The sequence below is a fragment of the Erinaceus europaeus genome, chromosome 2, assembly GCF_950295315.1.
Source record: "Erinaceus europaeus chromosome 2, mEriEur2.1, whole genome shotgun sequence".
Lineage (NCBI taxonomy): Eukaryota > Metazoa > Chordata > Mammalia > Eulipotyphla > Erinaceidae > Erinaceus > Erinaceus europaeus.
Window position 1 is genome coordinate 26,251,081 of NC_080163.1, and position 21,738 is coordinate 26,272,818.

The 21,738-nt window shown below is 43.1% G+C and overlaps 1 protein-coding gene across 2 annotated transcripts in view; it reads left to right on the plus strand.

The window, feature by feature from the left end:
• Positions 1 to 21,738, plus strand: part of PRDM6 (PR/SET domain 6) — a 240,405-nt gene that overhangs the window by 120,602 nt on the left and 98,065 nt on the right. Inside the window, exons 7-8 of one of the 2 annotated variants that reach the window (XM_060177491.1) lie at positions 2,906 to 3,082; positions 16,643 to 16,791. In XM_060177491.1, coding sequence (XP_060033474.1) covers positions 2,906 to 3,082; positions 16,643 to 16,757 — 292 coding nt within the window. In that variant the 3' untranslated portion in view covers positions 16,758 to 16,791. Of the gene's footprint in view, positions 1 to 2,905; positions 3,083 to 16,642; positions 16,792 to 21,738 lie in introns of those variants that run through there. The other variant, XM_060177493.1, reaches the window with a different exon arrangement.

Here is a 21,738-nt window from a genome sequence, read left to right on the forward strand (position 1 = left end):
CTAAATTCTACGTAAAACCAGCCTCTGCAAAAGGGACTGTAACAATATAATCTAAACTCTCATTCCTCAAGGAGTGTAAGAAGAAGGGCTTATCACTTTGTCTTCTGTTTCTTGGGGTCTTTTTGTTTGCTTGTCTTCTAATTCACTAAAGTTTGGCTCTACATAATTTTAAGGGTTTTGGGGTGGTACCCAGGGCCTCATACAAACCAATCATGTACTCTGACACTGAGCTACATTTCTGGCCATAGTCCTCTAGTTGGGGAGTGAATTTGCCTCTAGCTCTAAGTTCTCAGCCTTTTACCAAATAAGTTGATTGGTGGTCCTCATTCTGTACACACACATACAGGCACGTACGCACACCCTATGTGCAGAGAGTGCTGGAAGAAATGCAGGTCCCCTCAACTGATCAGGCTTGGGCTGAAGGAAGACTCCCCCCCCCACCCCCCAGATCTTCCCTGGTCTAGGGCCTTTCATCTGGCCACAGTGGATCATGCTGTTTTAAAAATGGCTACCCCAGATCACAAGGTACTTAGCGGTGCTTTCTCAGGCTAGTGCTGGACACAGGTGATGTGTTAGAATCCTTTTTGCCTTTCACTGGCCTCACCTTCATCTAAGAATTCAAGAGAAGTCTCTCTGTGGTCATTTCTTTTCTTTGGTGTGTAAATCTCTGCCAGCCTGACTATTAACATTAAAAGGATGGATTGACTTCTGACTATAGGAAATAAATCACCCCAACTTTTGGCAGCGGCATTAGAAAAAAAAAGAAAAGATTAATTGGTTTTACTTAGTGGTTTATTGTTTATTGTGCTAGCTATTAAAAATAGATAACCAGAGGCTAATAAATGTTAATGGTTCCCTCACTATTAGAAAAATCAATTGTCAGTGGATATAGCATATATTAATATATTATTTTGTTTATAATCTTCAATAACACTTAAAAAAAAAATCTCACCCCTGAGAGAATTTTTTTCTTGAGAAGCCCGTTAAGGTTAATGGCTACTCCAAAGAATAGATTCAGCAGGAGGACATTTTCATCTATATAGAATTTTAATGGCTTTCAAAGCATTATTTTATAATCGTAATAAAACGCATGTGTAATTTGTCAGGATTGATAAACTCCTTACCAAAGACTTTTATGTATTTCTTTGAAACTTGTTTGAGAGCACTTAGATAGATTTCTAAATGTAAGTAATTAAAATTGTATAGTATTGAGTTATTGACCAATCCTGGACTATTAATCAAGCTAAAAAATTCTACAATCAGTGCTCAGTGTACTGAAGCCTGGTAAAATAATAGTATTTGTGTTCAGTGAGGCAAGTAGCCACAATTAAGCACTTCAGTTGACAAATGAGAGGGCATACTTTATTTTGCACTTAATTGAATTGTTGTACATGTTCGGCCACCATTGTCTCTGAGCCTTTCATCTCAGTTTCTGGTCATTGGCACTACTACATTTGTTAGAGGGCTAGAGAGCAATTAGGTCTGCTTTTGCCATTGACTTTCTACATTCAGCCACCAAGGTTTCCCAAGCATGATGTGAAAGCACCGCCAGCAACCCCCCACCCACTCACCCACCTGATTATTCTAACAAAAACATTGATAAACAAATTGGAGCCGAGTCAAGGGATGCTATGAAATCGCTTGGACTAGGAGGAATTCCTTAGGTTGGCCTTCACTTACCAGATTGAGCTGAAGTCAGCAGCAGCCAGGCTTCTGGACAGAAGGCAGAATTTGCATCTCTTTTATGAACACCCCTCCTCCCCTTCCCCAGTTAGTTTACTTCTCAGAAACAACAACAACAAAACAAAAAAAACTTTTTTTCTGATACTGCGAATTCTCAGGTGTTTGTCCCAGCTGCCTCTCAGGTGGCATCGTGTTTCTCTCTGCCTCTTGTACACAGACTTCCCTTCACTGCTGTGGTGTAATAAATCATCGTTTACGTTTACTTCTGGATGAAACTTGGAAATTCCAGGGGAGAGACCCCCCTGGAGAGATATTATTAAGAGGGAGGGAGTAAGTAGGACTTGGGGTTTCTTTTACAAAGATACATATCAGGATGCTCACCTGAGTTTGTCTGTGTACCTGGTTGTGCTATCATGATCTCAAGCTCATTTAGTGTTTATCACGGCACACCTGTACCTTGCTGAGCTTCCTGCCTGTTTACTTGTTCCATAGAATAATTTTCAAATCCCCAAGAGTGCCCCTGGGCGTCAAGAGTTTCTTTCTTTCATTAAGGGCAATTTATCCTCAGTTTTCTGAACTGATAGGCATAATGACAACTGTGAAGATTAAGCTGGTTAATTGGCTTGAAACCACTTTGAAAAGTTACAAAGTGCCCCAGAATGCTGAAAGGCACTTGCATATTTTCTCTTGTACCATTCTGTTAAATGGAGTCTCTACACTCCACTCACAATGTCCACTCCTGTTTGTCTGGAGGGAAGGGAGGGAAAACCGGAAAGCAGGGGTTCTCATAAATTGGCTGGCTAACTCCGGAAATTTGGGGATTAGTATCCCCCCCCCCCCCAGTATTCACTTGGGATGAATATCTGTGAATTTTGTTCCTGTGGCAACAAGTCAAAGCACAGGAACTCAAGTAGCCTGTACTCCAGAGTGGGGGTGGGAAGGGGAGGGGAAGGAAGGGGTTTTAAAAATGGAGGCAGGGTCAGGGTGATAGCACATGTAGAAGACTTTCATGCCTGAGTTTCCCAGCCCCCTGATTCAATCCCTGGAACATCATAAGCCAGAGCTGAGTAGCATTCTGGTAAATAATAGTAAGAATAATAATCAATTAATTAATTAAACAGAGATGATGCTGCCCCCAAGCTTTTGCCCTCACCTGCTGACTGCTGTCTGCTGCTGAGCCGTGTAGAACCTCGTCACCAGGCAGTCTATTTGTGTGTTTCAGACCTTACCAGTGCGGTCACTGCTCCCAGTCCTTCTCCCAGCCTTCCGAACTGAGGAACCACGTGGTCACTCATTCCAGCGACCGGCCTTTCAAGTGCGGCTACTGTGGCCGAGCCTTCGCAGGGGCCACCACCCTCAACAACCACATCCGAACCCACACTGGAGAAAAGCCCTTCAAGTAAGTAGGAGCAGCCCTGCCTGCCTTCTGCCCTTAGCCTTTCTCTAGGGCCAGTCCGTGAGGTGGCCCCCTGCTGCCTGGCTCAGACAGCAGGCAGAGAAAGATGGTGACCATTGTCCAGAGGTCATTGCTACAGAAAGGCACTGCTTTTTATTAGCAGCTAGTGTTTGGTGAGTACAGTCAAGAAATCAATGTGCTGATCATCCTGGCTCAAAACTGGAAACCTAGGCCAGGAGACCAATGTTCTGGGTCTGTTGTCTCATCAGTAAAGTAGGGAAGCAGGAGGATATAATTTTAAGATTGTTCCTAGTTTCTGAGGACCTGTGCTTCTAGAATTTGAGCTGGGAATCCCACACAGCTCCATCTCATGACCATCAACAAGTCCTATGACCTTGCTGATAAGGTGGCCCAGCTAAGGACACTGAAATAATCATCTCTCAGGAAATTTGAACCCTGGAGGGTTCCAGCCTTTCTTATGCTCTAGAGGTTCAAATCAGTCACTGTTCTGTGTGTCCTTTGGATCTCTGAATTACTTTGTTGGTGAAAAAGATTATATAAAGCCCAACAGAGGGCTTGGATTCTTGAAAATTCCAAAACTGTGGAAAGAGGTTAAACTACATTCCAAGAACTTTGGCTTGGGGGAGAAGCTGTAGCAAGAGAGGATGCTGCTTCCTCCCTCCCTTCCTCCCTTCCTCCCTTCCTTTCTTTTGCTTCCTTCCATTTTAATTTCATTCATTCATTTTTAATGAAAGAGGTACAGAAAGAAAGACACATAGAGAGAGAGAGAGAGAGAGAGAAAGAGAGAGAAGAGCACTGCTTAGCTCTGGTTGATGGTAGTGCTGGGTTTTGAACCTGGAACCTCATAGCCTCAGACATGAAAGTTTTCATAGAACCATTATGCTATCTTCCCAGCCAAGTGAGTATTTTTCTATTTGGGTTGTTGGAAAAGTCATAATGTATTTTTTTCCTACACTTTTCATACCAAAAACAAAAGCATCATGACTTTCCTAGCAACTCAATAGATAAAGCTAGTCATGGAAAGTAGACATCCAAATCACTAGTCCATTCATTCCTTCATGTGCGTTCATCCAACAAATATTGATTGAGCATCTGCTTCTGTACCAGTTGCCTGTCAAGGAACAAGAAATACAAAGGTAAATGAGTTACCGTCCTCTGGCCTTTGTAGGACTCACCACTTATGAGGAAATCTGGTCAATATATATTCTCACAAAGGGCACAGACTATGAAAGTGAAAAACAGTTGCATGTGATATACCAGGGAATCACAGGGTGGAATAATCAATGCTGTCTGATGACACGATGTTTAGATGTGCTTTGTAAAATGAGCACACATTTTCCAGATATGCAAAGGGAAGAGAACCTTTTAGCCAGTCCCTGGAGCATGAGGAGAGTTTTAGAGTGTGACCCCCTCGAATAATAGGGAGTCGCTATTATAGTGATAAACTCTATCCCATCTTGTCCTCTCACATCTCTTTTCTAATCTGTCATTCTGGCTTCCCCGAATGAAGAAGGAAAATCCAGGCGCCAGGCAGTGGTGCACCCGGTTAAGCACACATATCACCATGGGCTAGGACCCAGATTCAAGCTGCTTGCCTGTAGGGAGGTTGCTTCACACAGGTGTCTGTCTTTATCTCTACCTTTCTATCTCCCCCACCACTCTGTTTCTCTCTGTCCTGTCAAAAGGGAAAAAAAATGACCCCAGAGCGATGGATTGGTAGGGCCAGCACAGAGCTCCAGCAATAACCCTGATGGCAATTTAAAAAAAAAAAAAGAAGGAATAAGGAAGAAGAAAGAAGAAGAAGGAGGAGGGGGAGGGGGAGGAGGAGGAGGAGAAGAAGAAGAAGGGAGGACGAGAAGGAGAAGAGGAAGTAAAATCCAAAGGGCACAGGTGTGCCGCCCATTACCATCTATAAGAGAAGATCAAACATCTGGGGCAATGATTCAGTCACAGAGGCACAGATCTTCTGGCTCAGTCTTCATCTGAAAGCTATCCCAGAGCCTCCTTACCCATGAGTTTCCCTGCAGCCCCACTGCTGCCACCATGGGGGCCTGGCTCAGCCCGGGGTGGCAGAGACCTGATGATTTGGGGCCTTCCCGTCTGGATGCCTGCCAGGAGAAGAAGGTGCTTATCAAAGACTGCCATCTCCACTCACCCCCCTGAAAATCAGTCCTTATTCTCTACTGCTTCCCAGTGTGGCTCAATATACAATATTGATTAATACGTGGCTTTACTTTCCCAGTATACGTCGGTACAGCTGCATACTTTCCCAGTATATGTCGGTACAGCTGCATAAAGGCATTTCTCTAAGGGGACAGGACGGTGTCTGCCATTGAGCTTGCTCTGCACTGGTCATGCTCTGTCCTCCAGGGCTGTCTTCACCCAAAGGGGCCTGTCTTTCCTGGTCATCCCAAGAGCCTGGTGTGTCAGCACAGTCCTAGAGGTCCCTGTCACAGGCGTCGGTGTCCTGCACAGTGGAGTTGGTCATCACCCACCCTTAGGCCTGACCCTCAGTGGATCCACTGATTCTGGTGTCACCACTGTTCTGGATGGAGCCGGTGACAATGTCACATTCCTAGGGCCTTTGAGAGCATTCAGAAGCAATTACAGAAGCCAGACCTTCCACCTTCTACAACCCACAATGACCCTGGGTCCATGCTCCCAGAGGGATAGAGAATGGGAAAGCTATCAGGGGAGGGGAGGGGATATGGAGATTGGGTGGTGGGAATTGTGTGGAGTTGTACCCCTCCTACCCTATGGTTTTGTTAATTTATCCTTTCTTAAATAAAAAAAAAAAAAAAAAAAAAAAAAAAAGCAGAGCTGCAGGTGGACCCAGCGAGCGAACCTTCTCCTGGTTCCTTGGATGAAAGAGGGCAGCCCCACAACACGGTGCCAGGGCTCAGATTGATTTTTATCTCATTGCTGTGTAAATAGATTTTAGTAATTAATTGAAGAGGTTTCAGGGTCAAAATGGGAAATAGATTTCTATTAATGTTAAGGTGTTACTTCTGTGTAACCTTGTTGGCTCTACTCAATTTTTTTTTCTTTAACATCCTGTTTTTGTCATGTTTCCAATAGACTTGCCAAGCTAACTTAATTTAAATTCATCCGACGAATATTTGAAGGGCTTTTGTAGTTGTACCTTTTCCCTTCCTAGAAGTATTTTGTGTGACCACAGCCTCGTTCCATCAGGGCAGGGAGGAATTTCCCCCAAAGTTGGTTGTGTTTTATTCTGTATGTATGTCTTTAGTCCCTCCTTTTCCTGCTCTTATTAAGATAGGCATATGCTACGAATGTTCTTTTTTAAAAAACATATCAGACATATTTCAGGTACAAACCAAATTTGTACTTCATTTTTAAAGTACAGGACTTAAGTATCTTCTAAAACATGGAAAGCTAAATGCTTTAGTGTATACAACCAAGTCTTTTAGGACTGAACTCTCCTTGGGGAATTTTGGGGCTCTTCCAACCATAGCCCATCAACATTTATAAATATTATGAAGATATCTTTTTACAGGCTTATAAAGCATTCAAAAAATCTATTGTTGCAATGTAGTCAATAAAATGAGTTGCACCACCACAGTTCATTTTACTGCTTCAGCTAATGGTTATCATCTTAAACAACGTTGCAAAAAAAAGGAAAAGAATCTTGTAAAGATGTACAGTCCTAAACTCTACCTTGGAGAGCTTCCAAATTGATACCCCAAATGGCTCGATTCCTAATTTTTCCACCCACCCAGGGTCCAGGAGGCCTGTACAGAATTATTAGGGGCCAGTGGAGACTGAGCCTCCTAGGGCAGGGAGAAGCCCTTTCTAATGAACAAAAGTCTTGTTGAGAGGGAGTTTTTAAAGACAGATCAAGATTGTTGGCATCCCCCCTCAAAGAAAAAAAAAGATTATTGTCATCCAAAGGAGGTTGGAGAAGATTTGGCATTAAGTCTTGGGGCTGAGTGGTAGCCTACATGGTAGAATGCACACTTTATCTATCATGCTCAAAGGCCCAGGGTCAAGCCCTCAATCCCCACCTGCAGGATGGAAGCTTCACAAGCCCTGAAGTAGTGGTGTAGATGATTCTCTTTCTCAATCTCCTTCTGTCTGTATATATATATCTTCTGGGAGTGGTGGATTCATCATACAGGAATCACCAGTGTTAACCCTGGTGGAGGGTGGGGAGGAAGAAAAAGATGGAAGGAAGAGAAGGGGTAGGGAAGGAGGAAAGGAAGAGCCTGACCCAGGCTCTGCCTCATAGTCTTGACTGGCATCTTTTGAAAGACTCCATTTCCCAAGTTCTAAGTGGGTCATGGGCCCATCATTAGCTAACATGGGCTGTGGATGTGGAAGGTCTAAGGTACTGACTTTTACTTGTACTGTGGGACTAACTGGATGTCACAGAGAACAGGAAACAAAAGCAAGGTAGCATTTCACAATAAAACCCCACATTTGCCAGGGACTTTATGGAAAGGAGGGAAGCAGAGAGAGAGGAAGGAGGAATAAAGAAAGTTAGTCAGGAGCCTAAAGGCTACTGTTCACAGTGAGAACATTTTTCTCCTCCGGTATAACTAAACACCCTTTCAAGATTTCAGGAATTCTGCTCTGCTTCTGAGGATCCATGTGGGCTGCTGGTACCTGGTTTGGGGCCCTTGGGAAGACCGGGACTTGCCTTAGAAGAGCTTCTCAAGGCTGGGTGGTGGCACACCTAGTTGAGCACGCACATTGCAGTGCATAAGGACCCGGGTTTGAGCCCCTGGTCCCCACTTGCAGGGGGGAAAGCTTTATGAGTGGTGAAGCAGGACTGTAGGTGTCTGTCTCTCTCCCTCTCTATGTCCCCCTCTCCTCTCGATTTCTGACTGTCTTTAGCCAATAAATAAAGATAATTTAAAAGGAAAAAAAAGAGCTTCTCATCACCTTTGTTAGACGCAGGAAATATACTCATCACTACACTTTTGCCTTAAGTAAAGACTGTCTGACTCAGGGGCCAGGAAGTGGTGCACCTGGTTGAATATATGTTATTTATAATGCACAAGGAACCAGGTTCAAGCCCCCAGTTCCCACCTGCAGGGGCAAAGCTTTGTAAGTGGTGAAGCAGTGCTTTAGGTGTCTCTTGTCTCTCTTCCCCTCTACCTTCCGCTTCCCTCTTGATTTCTGACTGCCTCTATCCAATAAATAAATAAAGCAATAATTTAAAAAAATAGTATTCGCTTTAAAAAAAGATTATTTGAATCTGCAGTTTAAAAAAAAATCAAATAAGGGCCAAGAGATACAGCTCACTTGGCTAGCATGCTGCTTTGCCATGTGTTCTACCCAGGTTTGAATCCAGCCTTACTATATGGAAGGAAACTTCAGTGCTGTGGTCTCTCGCTCTTTCGCTGTCTCCCCCATCCCTGTTTCACTCTCCCTCACTCTTTCTTCCTCTCTCTGCCTCTCTGCCTTTGTCTTCAAAAGAAATCACCGGAGATTCCAAAGAGCATCAATGGCCAGAGAAAATGATTCAGTGGGTAGAGCACAGACTTGCTTGCCTGAAACCCCAAGTTTGATCCCTCACACCATCTATATCTGAACATCACTGTTATGGCCCTGTCTTTCTTTCATGAAATAAAATAAATCTTTCAAAAAAAATGCATTAGTAAATGTGCAATGAGTGCATCGTATGTACAGTGTCAACAGCTGTCTTATAACGAGCCCCAGAGGCATCAAAAGAAAAGCTCACTGAATTTGACATTTCATTAAAGCTTAATAGAACTTGACATCATTTTGCACCTCTCAATCTCAGGTGATAATTATTCAGCTCCCTGTGCCTATTATCCCATGAGCCCTCACATTAAATAAAGAATGGTTTCAAGTCTAAAAGGAAATCAAGTCTAGTTTAGATGCCTACACTTTCTAGTTGGGGACTTACTCTTTGCTGAAATATTGATATTTGATCAGCTTTGCACATCACTGTTCTTCTGATCTTTGATTTATATTTTCTCCTTTTGATTAGTAATTTAAAGGGTTACAAAATTATTTGGGGGGTATAATTTTCACAACCATACATGGTCAGAGTAAGTAACACACCCTTCACCAAAGTTCTGCCCCCCCCACCCCATAACCACAGTTTAAAAAAATTATTAGTAATTTAATAATGATTAATAAAATAATGGGTACGTTTCCATACAGTTCCCACCACCAGAATTCCATGTCCCATCCCCTTCGTTGGAAGCTTCCCTATTCTTTTTTTTTTTAAGTTTTTATATATTTATTTTTCCCTTTTGTTGCCCTTATTGTTTTTATATTTATTTATTTACTTATTCCCTTTTATTGCCCTTGTTTTATTGTTGTAGTTATTGTTGTTATTGATGTCATTGTTGTTGGATAAGACAGAGAGAAATGGAGAGAGGAGGGGAAGACAGAGAGGGGAAGAGAAAGATAGACACCTGCAGACCTGCTTCACTGCCTGTTAAGTGACCCCCTTACAGGTGAGGACCCGGGGCTCAAACCGGGATACTTACGCAGGTCCTTGCACTTCGCACCACCTGCACTTAACCCACTGTGCTACCGCCTGACTCCCGCTTCCCTATTCTTAATCCCTCCAGGAGTGTGGACCAACATTCTTTATGGGGGTGCAGAAGGTAGAAGGTCTAGCTTCTATAATTGCTTCTATGCTGGACATAGATGTTGACAGGTCAATCCATACCTCCAGCCTATTTCTTTCTTTTCCTAATGGGGTAGGGCTCCGGAGAGGTGAGGTTGTAGGACACATTGGTAAGGTTGTCTGCCTGGGGAGGTCAGGATGGAATCACGGTAGCAACTGCAACTTGGTGGCTGGAAGGTGGTATGATATAAAACAGGATAAATTGTTTAACGAAAAGGAACCCAAAAGTAAGAATAAAACAGATGAAACTAGGGGTCTTCATATGGGAAGAAACTAGGAAGTCTATTCTAGATATGCTTCAAGAGCCTATAACTTTAGTAATTTTTGCCTGAGCCTGATCGCTAGAATTCAGATGGACTAAAACTGTTGTCTGGGAAGATGGCGTCAGAGTTGAGAATAGGCCTAGAAAACTACATGAGGGCAGAGAGTAGCTCCCAAATATGAGGAAAGTATATAAATACTATTAACTGTAAACCCCATCAATCTGACCTAGGGCCCATATATATTCATATTTAGCATAGGAACCTGTGTAACCTCTTAGTCTTTGTCAGTCTGAGCTCACTATCCATAGTCACAGCTGAAAACATTCTAGGGCATACTTAATTCAGGACCAGTCTTCCTCAAGTGGCATAGTATGTTGGTTAACCCTCCCTTCACAGTGGGGCAGTCCCCACCATTGGTGTTCTACACTGAAGGCAAGGTCCTAGAGAGGCCCTTATGATGATGTTCCTGATGGAAGTGACCAGTGATGGTGGAGAGAAGGATCTATTAGAGCTTTTGGCTCATCATATCTATGTGAAAATCCAGGGATATTTCTTACAAAGTCCCAGCTTGGTTGCCAATTATATTTTTGCAAGTTCATGTGCTTCAGTTGTCTAAATTCTACATATGAGCAAAACCATCTGGTAGTTAGCCTTCATTTCTCTGCTTATTTCACTTAACATAATCACCTTTAGTTCCAACCTTTTAGTTACAGAGTATACACTCTTATTTTTTGTTTTTTTTCTTCTTTTTCTTTTTTTTTTTATTGATTTTAAAATGATTCACAGGATTGTAGGATAAGAGGGTACAATTTCATATAATTCCCACAACCAGAATTCCATGTCCCACCCCCTCCACTGGAAGCGTTACTATTCTTTATCCCCCTGGTAGTATGGACCCAAGATGGCATTCCTTTATGCAAACATTAAGTCAGAAGAAGAAAATATCCAGAAATCACTCCCATTTACTGTCACAGAAAAATCAATAAAATATCTAGGAGTAAACCTGACCAAAGAAGTGAAAGACTTGTATACTGAAAACTATGAGTCTCTATTCAAGAAAATAGAAAATGATACAGAGAAATGGAAAGAGATCCCATGCTAATGGGTTGGAAGAATTAATATCATCAGGGAGTCGGGCGGTAGCGCAGCAGGTTAAGTGCACGTGGTGCAAAATGCAAGGACCAGCGTAAGGATCTCGGTTCGAGCCCCCAGCTCCCCGCCTGCAGGGGAGTCGCTTCAAAGGTGGTGAAGCAGGTCTGCAGGTGCCTATCTCTCTCTCCCCCTCTGTGTCTTCCCCATCTCTCTCAATTTCTCTCTGTCCTATCCAACAATGATGACATCGATAACAACAACAATAGTAACTACAACAACAATAAAAAGCAACAAGAACAACAAAAGGGAAAATAAATATTAAAAAATTAAAAAGTAAAGAATATCATCAAAATGACTAGTCTTTTTAAATTTTTCACATATAAAAAAGAAACACTGACAAAACCATAGGATAAGAAGAATTTAATGCAATACCCATCAACGTCCCACCAATTTTCTTTAAGAGAATAGAACAAAAATTACAGTCATTGATCTGGAGCCAGGTAACACCTAGAATTGCCAAAACAATCTTGAGAAAAAGAAACAGAAATGGAGGCATCACAGTCCCAGATCTCAAACTATATTAGAAGGTCATCATAATTAAAACTGTCTGGTACTAGAACAAAAAATAGATACATACACCAGTGGAACGGAATTGCAAGCTCTTTTTTTTTTTAAACTTCAGAGTAATGTTCCAATGAATATGTATACCATCATTTCTCTATCTAGTCATCTGATTTTGGGCATTTAGGTTGCTTCCATATTTTGGCTACTACAAACAGTGATGCTTCGAACATAGAGCTGTATATATCCTTATAGGTCACACACTTCTCTGTTCTTGCATGTTCCTTTCAAGGCTGTGATGTCAGCACCAAGAGTAAGACAGGTCCATTCCTTTGTTCCCAGTTTAATACCTGCCTCTTAAGGTGTTGCACAATATCCTGGCTTAGAGCTACCTATGTCTAGTCAATCTGCTGGGGTCAAGATTTGTGCCTGATTAAATCTTTTATTTATTTATTTATTTGCCCTTTTGTTGCCCTTGTTGTTTTTTATTGTTGTTGTAGTTATTATTGTTGTTGTTATTGATGTTAGATAGGACAGAGAGAAATGGAGAGAGGAGGGGAAGACAGAGATGGGGAGAGAAAGATAGACACCTGCAGACCTGCTTCACCGCTTGTGAAGTCACTCCCCTGCAGGTGGGGAGCTGGGGACTCGAACCGGAATCCTTACACCACTCCTTGTGCTTTGCACCACGTGTGCTTAACCCACTGTGCTACTGCCCAACTCCCGGCTCATTAAATCTTAACCCACCTGATGTCTGACACTGTGGTTTTTGCATTGACTCTGTCCTCTTGAATCTCCCTAAGCTATCGAAATAACCTGTGAAGGTAATTTTTCTAAAATTAAAAAAAAAAATTAGAAGCTCCTCTCTTTGAAAATATGTTTATATCTTATTCTATTTACTTCCTTCGTTACACAAACTTTTTTTTCCCCTTGTTTGTTTTATTTTCCATTTTTTCTATCAAGGTAAATGTTAGAACACGGTGGCTGCACAATGACTCCACCACTCCCAGTGGGCTATTTTTTCCTCCCATTTTTCTTGCTGACTCAGGATAGGCTAGTGGAGGGTGGGAGAGATAGATACCTACAGCACTACTCTACAGCTAATGAAGCTTCCTCTGCAGGTGGGGGACAGGGGCACATGCTCTACTGGATAAGCCACCATCTAACACCCCCCCCCCAGTTGTGTTCTTGTAGCTGTTCTATCTAGTAGCCCATTTTCCTCAAGGAGAAATTTCTAGGAAAATGATCTAAATAAGGATGTAGATTTATGCATACATATCTTTGTGTTTTTACTCACACTTGTGAGCAGATGATACTACGGATGGTTTTTTGTTTTGTTTTCTTCATCTTTAGTGATAGTTTGAGGTGCCTTCTACATCAGACTTAACAAATGTCCTGAGTTTGACTGCTCCATGAATGTGAATATTTCTGATATTTAAGTTCACACTTGAGAAACACATTAATTCTCCATCCAATCTGGACCTTTAAATACTATCTCCAGGCCTACACTTAAAAAATCATTTATTAAACCTGAACTGGAGTTGGTGTACTGTACCAAATAAAGGACTCTGGGGTGGATGGAAGGGAGAGTGGCAGGTACTGGAAAAGGATGACAGGGGACCTAGTGGAGATGGTATAGTTATGTGGAAAACTGAGAAATATTATGCATGGACAAACTATTGTATTCACTGTCAAATGTAAAACATTAATTCCCCCAATAAAGGAAAAAAAATTATTATAAAGCACAAGGACTGGCGTAAGGATCCTGGTTCGAGCCCCCAGCTGAACACCTGCAGGGGGGTCGCTTCACAGGCAGTGAAGCAGGTCTGCAGGTATCTTTCTCTCCCCCCTCTGTCTTCCCTTCCTCTCTAAACTTCTCTCTCTGCCCTATCCAACAACAATGACAGCAATAGCAACAATAACAACAACAACAACAATAAAAAAACAACAAAGGCAACAAAAAGAAAAAAAAAAAACGGCCTCCTCCAGGAGCAATGGATTCATAGTGCAGGCACCAAGCCCTAGCAATAACCTTGGAAGCAAAAAAAAAATCATTTATTATAATGATAGAGAGAAACCAGAGCAGTGCTTAGCTCTGGCATATTATGGTGACACTGGGCTTGGTTGAACCTGAGACCTCAGAAGCAGGCATGAAAGCCTTTTGCAAAACCATTATACTATCTCCCCAGTCCCAGCCTTATGGGAAACAACAGAACTACTTCCTACATGTGAATTCTTTTTATTGCAACACACAAGATCAGAAGTGCAAAAGTTGTCAGTCCTCATCATTGCTCAAACTCTTCTGCTATCTTTAACATTGATTTCAGAGCTTCACGGGTTTTTTTTTTTCCTTAAGGGCTATAATAATCTGAAAGTTTTTCAAGCAGTGAAAGGTAGTATATTTTGACACATGAATCCAGTAACTAATCAGTTTTCGAATAAACAATCAGCAGTTCACTAGCCTGTCATCAGCACTTCAGGAGCTCTGGAGAGGGGATGAGCTGCCCGTGGACGTTAATGAATACACCAAAAATCATTAGCTGATCAATACTTCTGAGTTATTTTCAGTGAGCTGATAGGTCTGATACATTAAAGCTGACATGCTACATTTGTCAAGATCACAGTGCAGTTTTTAGCAGTGGAACAGGCTACTAAAAATTGTACCCGAAAGGAGACAGAGGAACACAGCTCCATCACCTTGCCACACTCACTCAGTGCAGGAGCCCTGGGGACAGTCAGGCTCCGGCCCCCCAGCATTCAGAAAGACACCAGAACCCCCAAAGTTGTTGGGTGTGTTCTGTTTTTATAGCTATTTGCATCTTTCCCCCTACCCCCACCACCCATAGCAAGCAACTCTGTGTACTTTACTTAAAAGGAGGAGGAAGCCCACCAGAGATTGGGGTGCCCAGCCCATGAAGGGGGAGGGAGGAGCATTCTCATGGTAGCTTTTGCCAAGACCCAGCCATGCAGGGATCCTAGAGTCAAGATGGAATCTTCACAGGAGGGACAGTAGTTTTGCAGCTCTTCTGAGGAGCTTTACTACTATAGTTGGTGGAGATGACTGAGGTCTCCATTGTACCCTAAGAAGCAGGGTGGTGACAGGGAAGCCATCATGTGTGCCCAACTTGCTGCCACAGGTTGTGTGTGTGTGTGTGTGTGTGTGTGTGTGTGTGTGTGTGTGTGTGTAATCATAGGCAACTACCACAGAAAAACCAGAGGCCACCAGAGTGTCTGCTCATATATTCGAGTAGATTCAAGCCAGTCAGTGAGTTCCGTGTGTGTTTTTGTAGGAGATGAACTACTAGGATCTCTGGAGAGCAGTGCTAATTGAATTTCTTCACATCTCTCTGTTGAGAGAAAGAGAGAGTTGGAAGAAAGAACTAGAGCACTGTTTGACTCTAGCATAAGGTTGTAATTGGGACTCCACCATAGTCTTTTGCTTTGTTTCAGTTAAATAAGGAATACTCTTTTTGTAAATTTGTGTATTATATTTAGTTGCCACCTTGGTTATCACTGGGGCTTGGTGCCTGCATGATGAATCTACCACTCCCAGCTCCCAGCCCCTCCCCACCTTTTATCTTAATAGGGCAAAGAGAAATTTAGAGGGGGAGGTGAAAATAAGGAGAGAGAAAGAGAGATATCTGCAGCACTGCTACAGTGCTAATAAAGCTTCTCCCATATAGGGGGGGCTGGGGACTTGATCCTGGGCCCTTGTGTATGATAACATGAGTACTCAAGTGGGTGCACCCCTGCCTGGCTCCAAGTAGAGACCTTCTGGTGGTGCAAAGTGTCTACATAAACAAACATATATGGTTTTCCCTTTTTAAAATAGTGGTTTTAAAAAAATTATCTTTATTTATTTATTGGCTAGAGACAGCCAGAAATCAAGTGGGAAGGGGGGAGATAGGGAGAGAGAGGTAGAGGTAGAGAGAGAGAGAGAGAGAGAGAGACCTGCAGCCTGCTTCACCACTCGCAAAGCTTTCCCTCTGAAGGTGGGAACCTGGGTCCTTGTACTTTGTAACAAGTGTGCTCCACCAAGTATGCTAGCCCCCCACCCCTGGCCCCTTTTAAAATAGTGATTTAATAATAGTTTACAAATTGAGATTACAGGGGTTACCAGGGGATAGTTCTACACCATAGCCAACACCAACGTTCTGTGCCTTTCATCAAGGGTAACCGCCATAGTTTGGACAAAGTCTTAGAAATGGGTTGGCTACATTTTTTTTTGTTTTTGCAAGTTCATGTGTTCCAATTCCCTATAATTCATAAATAAGCAAAACAATTCAGTAGTTGTCTTTGAACTCCCCCTTTATTTCCCTTTATCACCACCAGCAGCCCTTAATGGTGGTCTACGTAAGCATTCCTCCAAAGATGTGAATGTCTCCTGCCATACAAACACTGATTTCAGGGTTTTCTGAGCTCCTAGCCCACCACAGACCCGACTTTCACCCCAGTGGCACAGTAGCTATTGCACCAAAGTAGTCACACACACCCACCCGTACGGTCACAGCACACGGGCGCTGCCTCTTCTTTCCATACCTGGAGCCCATCGTTCTCTGGCTACTGAACAGAGAGGGGCCGAGCCTATGATTTTAAATTAGCAGCAGGCGAAATTCTATTTGTCATCAATTTCTCTTTGGGGTTACAGAGCAGAAAACTGCAGACAAGCTGCTGCTTTGATGGCTCACTCCTAAAAAATCTCTTTTTGTTCTTTATCTATTTGAACTGACAGTGATCAGAGCCTCAGCAGGACAGGGCTCTCTGGAGAAATCACCTTCCCCCCTGCCTATTGACAGATCCCTCTGTTCTGCTGCAGCCTGGCCTGGTCCTGTCCCAGGCAGCCAGGCCTTGGAAGGAGCCACCAATTAAACCTCTTGAGCCGGTAAAATCTGAAGGCACTTTGGAGTGTCTGTTCTGATTAGGCAGGATAAGAGGATTCCCATCACCCTGCAGGCCCCGCTCCCTGGTCTCAATTTTCTCTCTTGCCTCCACCAGGTGCGAGAGGTGTGAGCGGAGCTTCACGCAGGCCACCCAGCTGAGCCGACACCAGCGGATGCCCAATGAGTGCAAGCCAATAACCGAGAGCCCAGAATCAATCGAAGTGGATTAACTGATTGACTGGTTGGAATTAAACTGCAAGGAAAGTCATGATTAAATGTCATGGACACTTAAGCAAAACCAAAGATTTCCTCTGAGCAACTTTCAATCAGTCCCAGAAAACCAAAAGCAGTAATAAAATAAGTAAGATGTTAAGAGATATTGATCCTGGCGTGGAAGTCAGACCAGGCAAGAGATTATTTATTTATGACTAGGGATGAGACTTATTTCAGTGGACAACTAACCTGGGATGGCCGACACTTCCAGTCCCACTATGTATTTGCTTTGTTTCTAAAAAGCTTTTTTAAACTGTTATTTAATACCAAAGGGGGGAAACAGCACAGGTTCCTCTGCCCACCGTTGTGACTAAGAATGCACAGGGATTTGTTTCTCGTTGCACCTTTTTTTAAGTAGCATGATTCAAGGGGACCCACTGTACAGCGCTTCTTCCTGCTGTTTCGGTTCAGCCTGGCCAGACTCACTGCCCCCATGGTGACCTGGGAAGCAGAAGCAAGAGCCTTCTCTATTGATGCCATCTTGGCCCCACCGGACCGTCCTTTTCTGTATCCTCCATGCTTGCTTCTCATGCACTTTCCTCATGGCTCCTTCCACTTAGCAGTCTGGTCTCGATGCAGAAGAGCCTGGAAGAAGAAGAGCATGGTTCCAATGTCAAATCCAAGGAGGGGGTAAAAAACAAACAAAACCACATAGAAACATGGGGGACTTAACTTTGTCCTGTCAGGATTTCCAAAACATTTCCAATATATGGAAGCTTCATGATATGGTATATTGTTCCGAAGCAGCAAGTTGAGAAAATTTTGTTTTCAATAAATGTTTTAGCTTAAAAAATGAGAATAAAGTTCTTCAGTATGAGGCCCAATATAAGGTGTTTAGACCTCAAGTAATTCTGTTGTTGTTGTTGTGTCTGTGAATATGGTAAATGTATGAGCAAAAACTGTGCCTCGTTGTCTTGGTCCGTCTAGGCAATCTTATCTTTCTTTTTCATCCATTGAGGCTAGGGAAGTCCTTTTTCACCTGTGTATAGGGAGGGAGTGTGTTTCTGCATAAATTAGTGAAAACAGCCCATACTTGGAAACATTGGGAAGAGACACCATGGAGAGGGGTGTGGGTAGAATGCAGGTGGCTGGAGGTGGCTGATTTTATCAGAAGGGATAGCTTCTTCATCTTCTCTGGCCCTTGGTAATATTCTTCTTTCAATCTGGATCTGATGGAAAAAGCGTAGTGTATACAAGTCCATTATTCTTTGATCTAGTGCCAGGAAACTGAGCTTAACGTCTGTCAGTCTTTTAGTAAGTCAGTGATGGCAGTCAGTCTGTTGATTCACATTCCATGAACTGGTCCACCACCAGGAAGAAATGGCGGCCCTTGCTCTTGTCCATTAGCTACCAGCAGCATCTCAGAGACTGGGTCTACTGGTCTACTTGGATGACCAGTGTAGATAAAGCCACACACTTCTGTGGAGAGTATCTTAACAGTAGTCATCGCCATGGATGCCTTCGTCACACAGCCTTTTAAGGAGCTCCCCCCCCCCTTTTTTTGCACCCTCTTTCCCTCAGCACAACAACGAGACACATACTACTACAGGAAGACAAGGATTGTGTGTGGCTCAGTTTCCCTTATCATGGTCTATTTAGTTTTTGGAAAAAATCTTTTCTGTTTTTCAATTTTACTTTTCCATTCTTTAGCACCCAACTGTCATATTTCAACTAGACCTAACTGGGCCTCTTAAGTTCTGTATGTATAGATACCTCAGAATAATCTCTAATATTATGGGGTCCAAAGAGAAAATTGGCTAATTCTAGCTTCTATTGCCCTAATCACAAACCCTTCATCTAGAATGCCTCTTCCCCCTCAGCTATTTGTTGACTCCTTGTTATAGAAGTGTGAGCTCTCCGTACTGTGTAACTGTCTCTGATTGAATGTTCTCTCCACGGAAGATGGGACCATGCGCTGTTTAATACTTCTTTGTCTGCCCTGAGTGATAGAGATACTTGCTAATACTGTTTGTGGTTGGGAAACATAGAAAGAGTACAGAGTCATTATATATATATATATGACAGATGGGCTACACATGTGAGTTCCATTTATTAAGTTTGAAACATTTGGTGGTACTTTTTTGAAAGTGATTTTGGGAGTCAGGCTGTAGTGCAGTGGGCTAAGTGCAGGTGGCGCAAAGCACAAGGACTGGCATAAGGATCCCGGTTCGAACTCCGGCTCCCCACCTGCAGGGGAGTCGCTTCACAGGCGGTGAAGCAGGTCTGCAGGTGTCTGTCTTTCTCTCTTCCTCTCTGCCTTCCCCTCCCTCTCTCCATTTCTCTCTGTCCTATACAACAACAACAACAATAATAACTACAACAATAAAACAACAAGGGCAACAAAAGGAAATAAATAAATAAATAAAATAAGTATAAAAAAAATTTTTTTAATTTACTTTAAAAAAAAGAAAGTGATTTTAAGGGATACACCTATATGTTTTTAATACATTTGATAATTAAATGGTTTTAATGTCACTGTTTTCGATGAAAAACATTGGTGCTGTCATTTGCCTCATTTCCCCATAGAACAAATGTTCTGAGTGTGCAGCAGTGGGGCAAAGCAGCCCTCTCTTGCTATCTCCTGATATCTTCTGTGAAGACTCTCTTGCAATTGTCTTACCACTCTAATGGCTTCCTCTCTTGCTATCTCCTGATAGCTCCTGTGAAGACTCTCTCTTGCAGTGATCTTACCACTCTAATGGCTCTGCCTACTGATTCCAAGCTTCCTCTGCAGCTTAAGATTCTTCTAGGGAGGCTGGCTGGTGACGCACCTGGTTTAGCACAAAGACTTAGGCTTGAGCCCCCACCCCCTCCTCACCTGCAGGAGGTCTGTTCATAAGAGGTAAAACAGTTCTGCAGGTGTCTGTCTTTCTCTCCCTCATTGTATCTCCCCACCCCCTCTCAGTTTTTCTCTGTCCTATCTAGTAAAAAAGAAAAAGGAAAAATTCGCCGCCAGGAACAGTGGATTCTTAGTGCGGTCCCTGAGCCCCAGCAATAACGCTGGTGGCAATAAAAAAAAAAGTGAAAATAAATCAAATTTTAAAATTCTTCTAGCATTCAGCTCCACTTACTTAAATCCATTTTCTCCTCTGTTATTAAGGAGGATATATATATATATTTAGAAAATATATATATATATACACACACACACACATAGATACACATATATATTGTCTCCAGGGTTATCACTGGGGCTCGGTGCCTGCACTACAAAACCACTGCTCCTGGAGGCTATTTTCCCCATTTTTGTTGTTGTTGCTGTTGTTGTTGGATAGGACAGAGAGAAACGGAGAAAGGAGAGGAAGATAGAGAAGGGGAGAGAAAGATACCTGCAGTCCTGCTTCACTTTTTCTGAAGCGAGCCCACTGTAAGTGGGGAGCCAGGGGGCTTGAACCGGAGTCTTTGCAATTTGTACTATGTGTGTTTAACCTGGTGCACCACCGCCTGGCCCCCAAGAAGGATTTAAAAAAAAAAATTTTGGCATGCATTTCTCGCCGATTTGGTCAGAAAACACATTCCATTTAACCAGCAGAAAATCCACAGTTTTGGGAGTTGAGCAGTAGTGTAGTGAGTTAAGTGCACATGGCGCAAAGTACAAGGACGGGGCGTAAGGGGCCCGGTTCAAGCCCCCTGGCTCCCTACCTGCAGGGGGCTCTCTTCACAAGTGGTGAAACAGGTCTGCAAGTGTCTTTCTCTCCCCCTCTCTGTCTTACCCTCCTCTCTTGATTTCTCTCTGTCCTATCCAACAACAACATCAATGGCAACAGTAACAACAACAACAAGGGCAATGAAATGGGAAAAAATGGTCTCCAGGAGCAGTGTATTCGTAATGCAGGCACCGGCCCCCCAGCAATAAACCTAGAGGCAAAAAGAAAAAAAAATACACTGCTGAGCCACTGCCAACCTCTAGTACAGCAGCCTAGCCCACTGTTCCTAAGACGGGCCTCTACCTGCGGGCTGACTGGGTCCCCAGCTCAGGTCCTGAGAGCATTTGTTCTTAAGTGCAAATTTTAGTGGATGTGTGTCCTGGGGCCAGGTAGGGCAGTTTGTTTGATGGTAGAGGTAGATCATTAAATCTTTCCAGCAGTTACTCTAACTTTGTTTTGTCTTTGAGACTCTGCAAATGGATAGTGGGAAAATTACTCCTGGGGCTGAATGGTGGTGCACCCAGTTGAGCACATACATTGCCATGTGCAAGGACCCAGGTTCAAGCCCCTGTTCCTACCTGTAGGGGGGAAGCTTCACAAGCAGTGAAGCAAGACTATAGATCTCTCTCTCTCTCTCTCTCTCCATCCTTCCCTTCCTCTGTTCCCGCCCCCCCATTTCTCTCTGTTTTATCAAAATAAAAGAGGGGGAGTCCACTGGGAGGGGTAGATTAATTATGCAGGCACTGGGTTCCAGTGATAACCCTGGTGGCAATTTTTTAAAAAATGGGTGGCAAGATAGCATAGTGATTATGCAAAGAGACTCTTTCATGCCTGAGGCTTAACAGTCTCTAATTTATGGCTGGGGAGACAGCATAATGGTTATGCAAAAAGGCTTGCATGCCTGAGGCTCTGAGGCCCCAGGTTCAATCCCCAGTACCACCATAAGCCAGAGCTGAGAAGTGGTATCTATATCTATCTGTATCTTTCTTTCTCTCTCTCTAAAATAAAACAAATAAAATATTTTTAAAAAACAGCCTCATATTTAGTCCCCCATATCACCCTAAACTAGAGCAGAGTAGTGCTCTGACAAGAAAGAGAGAAAGGAAGGAAGGAAGGAAGGAAGGAAGGAAGGAAGGAAGGAAGGAAGGAGGGAGGGAGGGAAATGTACTCCTAATAAATGGTAAGGGAATAAACATGGCCATGACTGGGCAGGAGAGAACACCTCAGATGGAAAGTAGAGATGATGGAGCTAAGGTGGTACTTGGCTCTCAAAGCAATCTTTCTTTGCCTT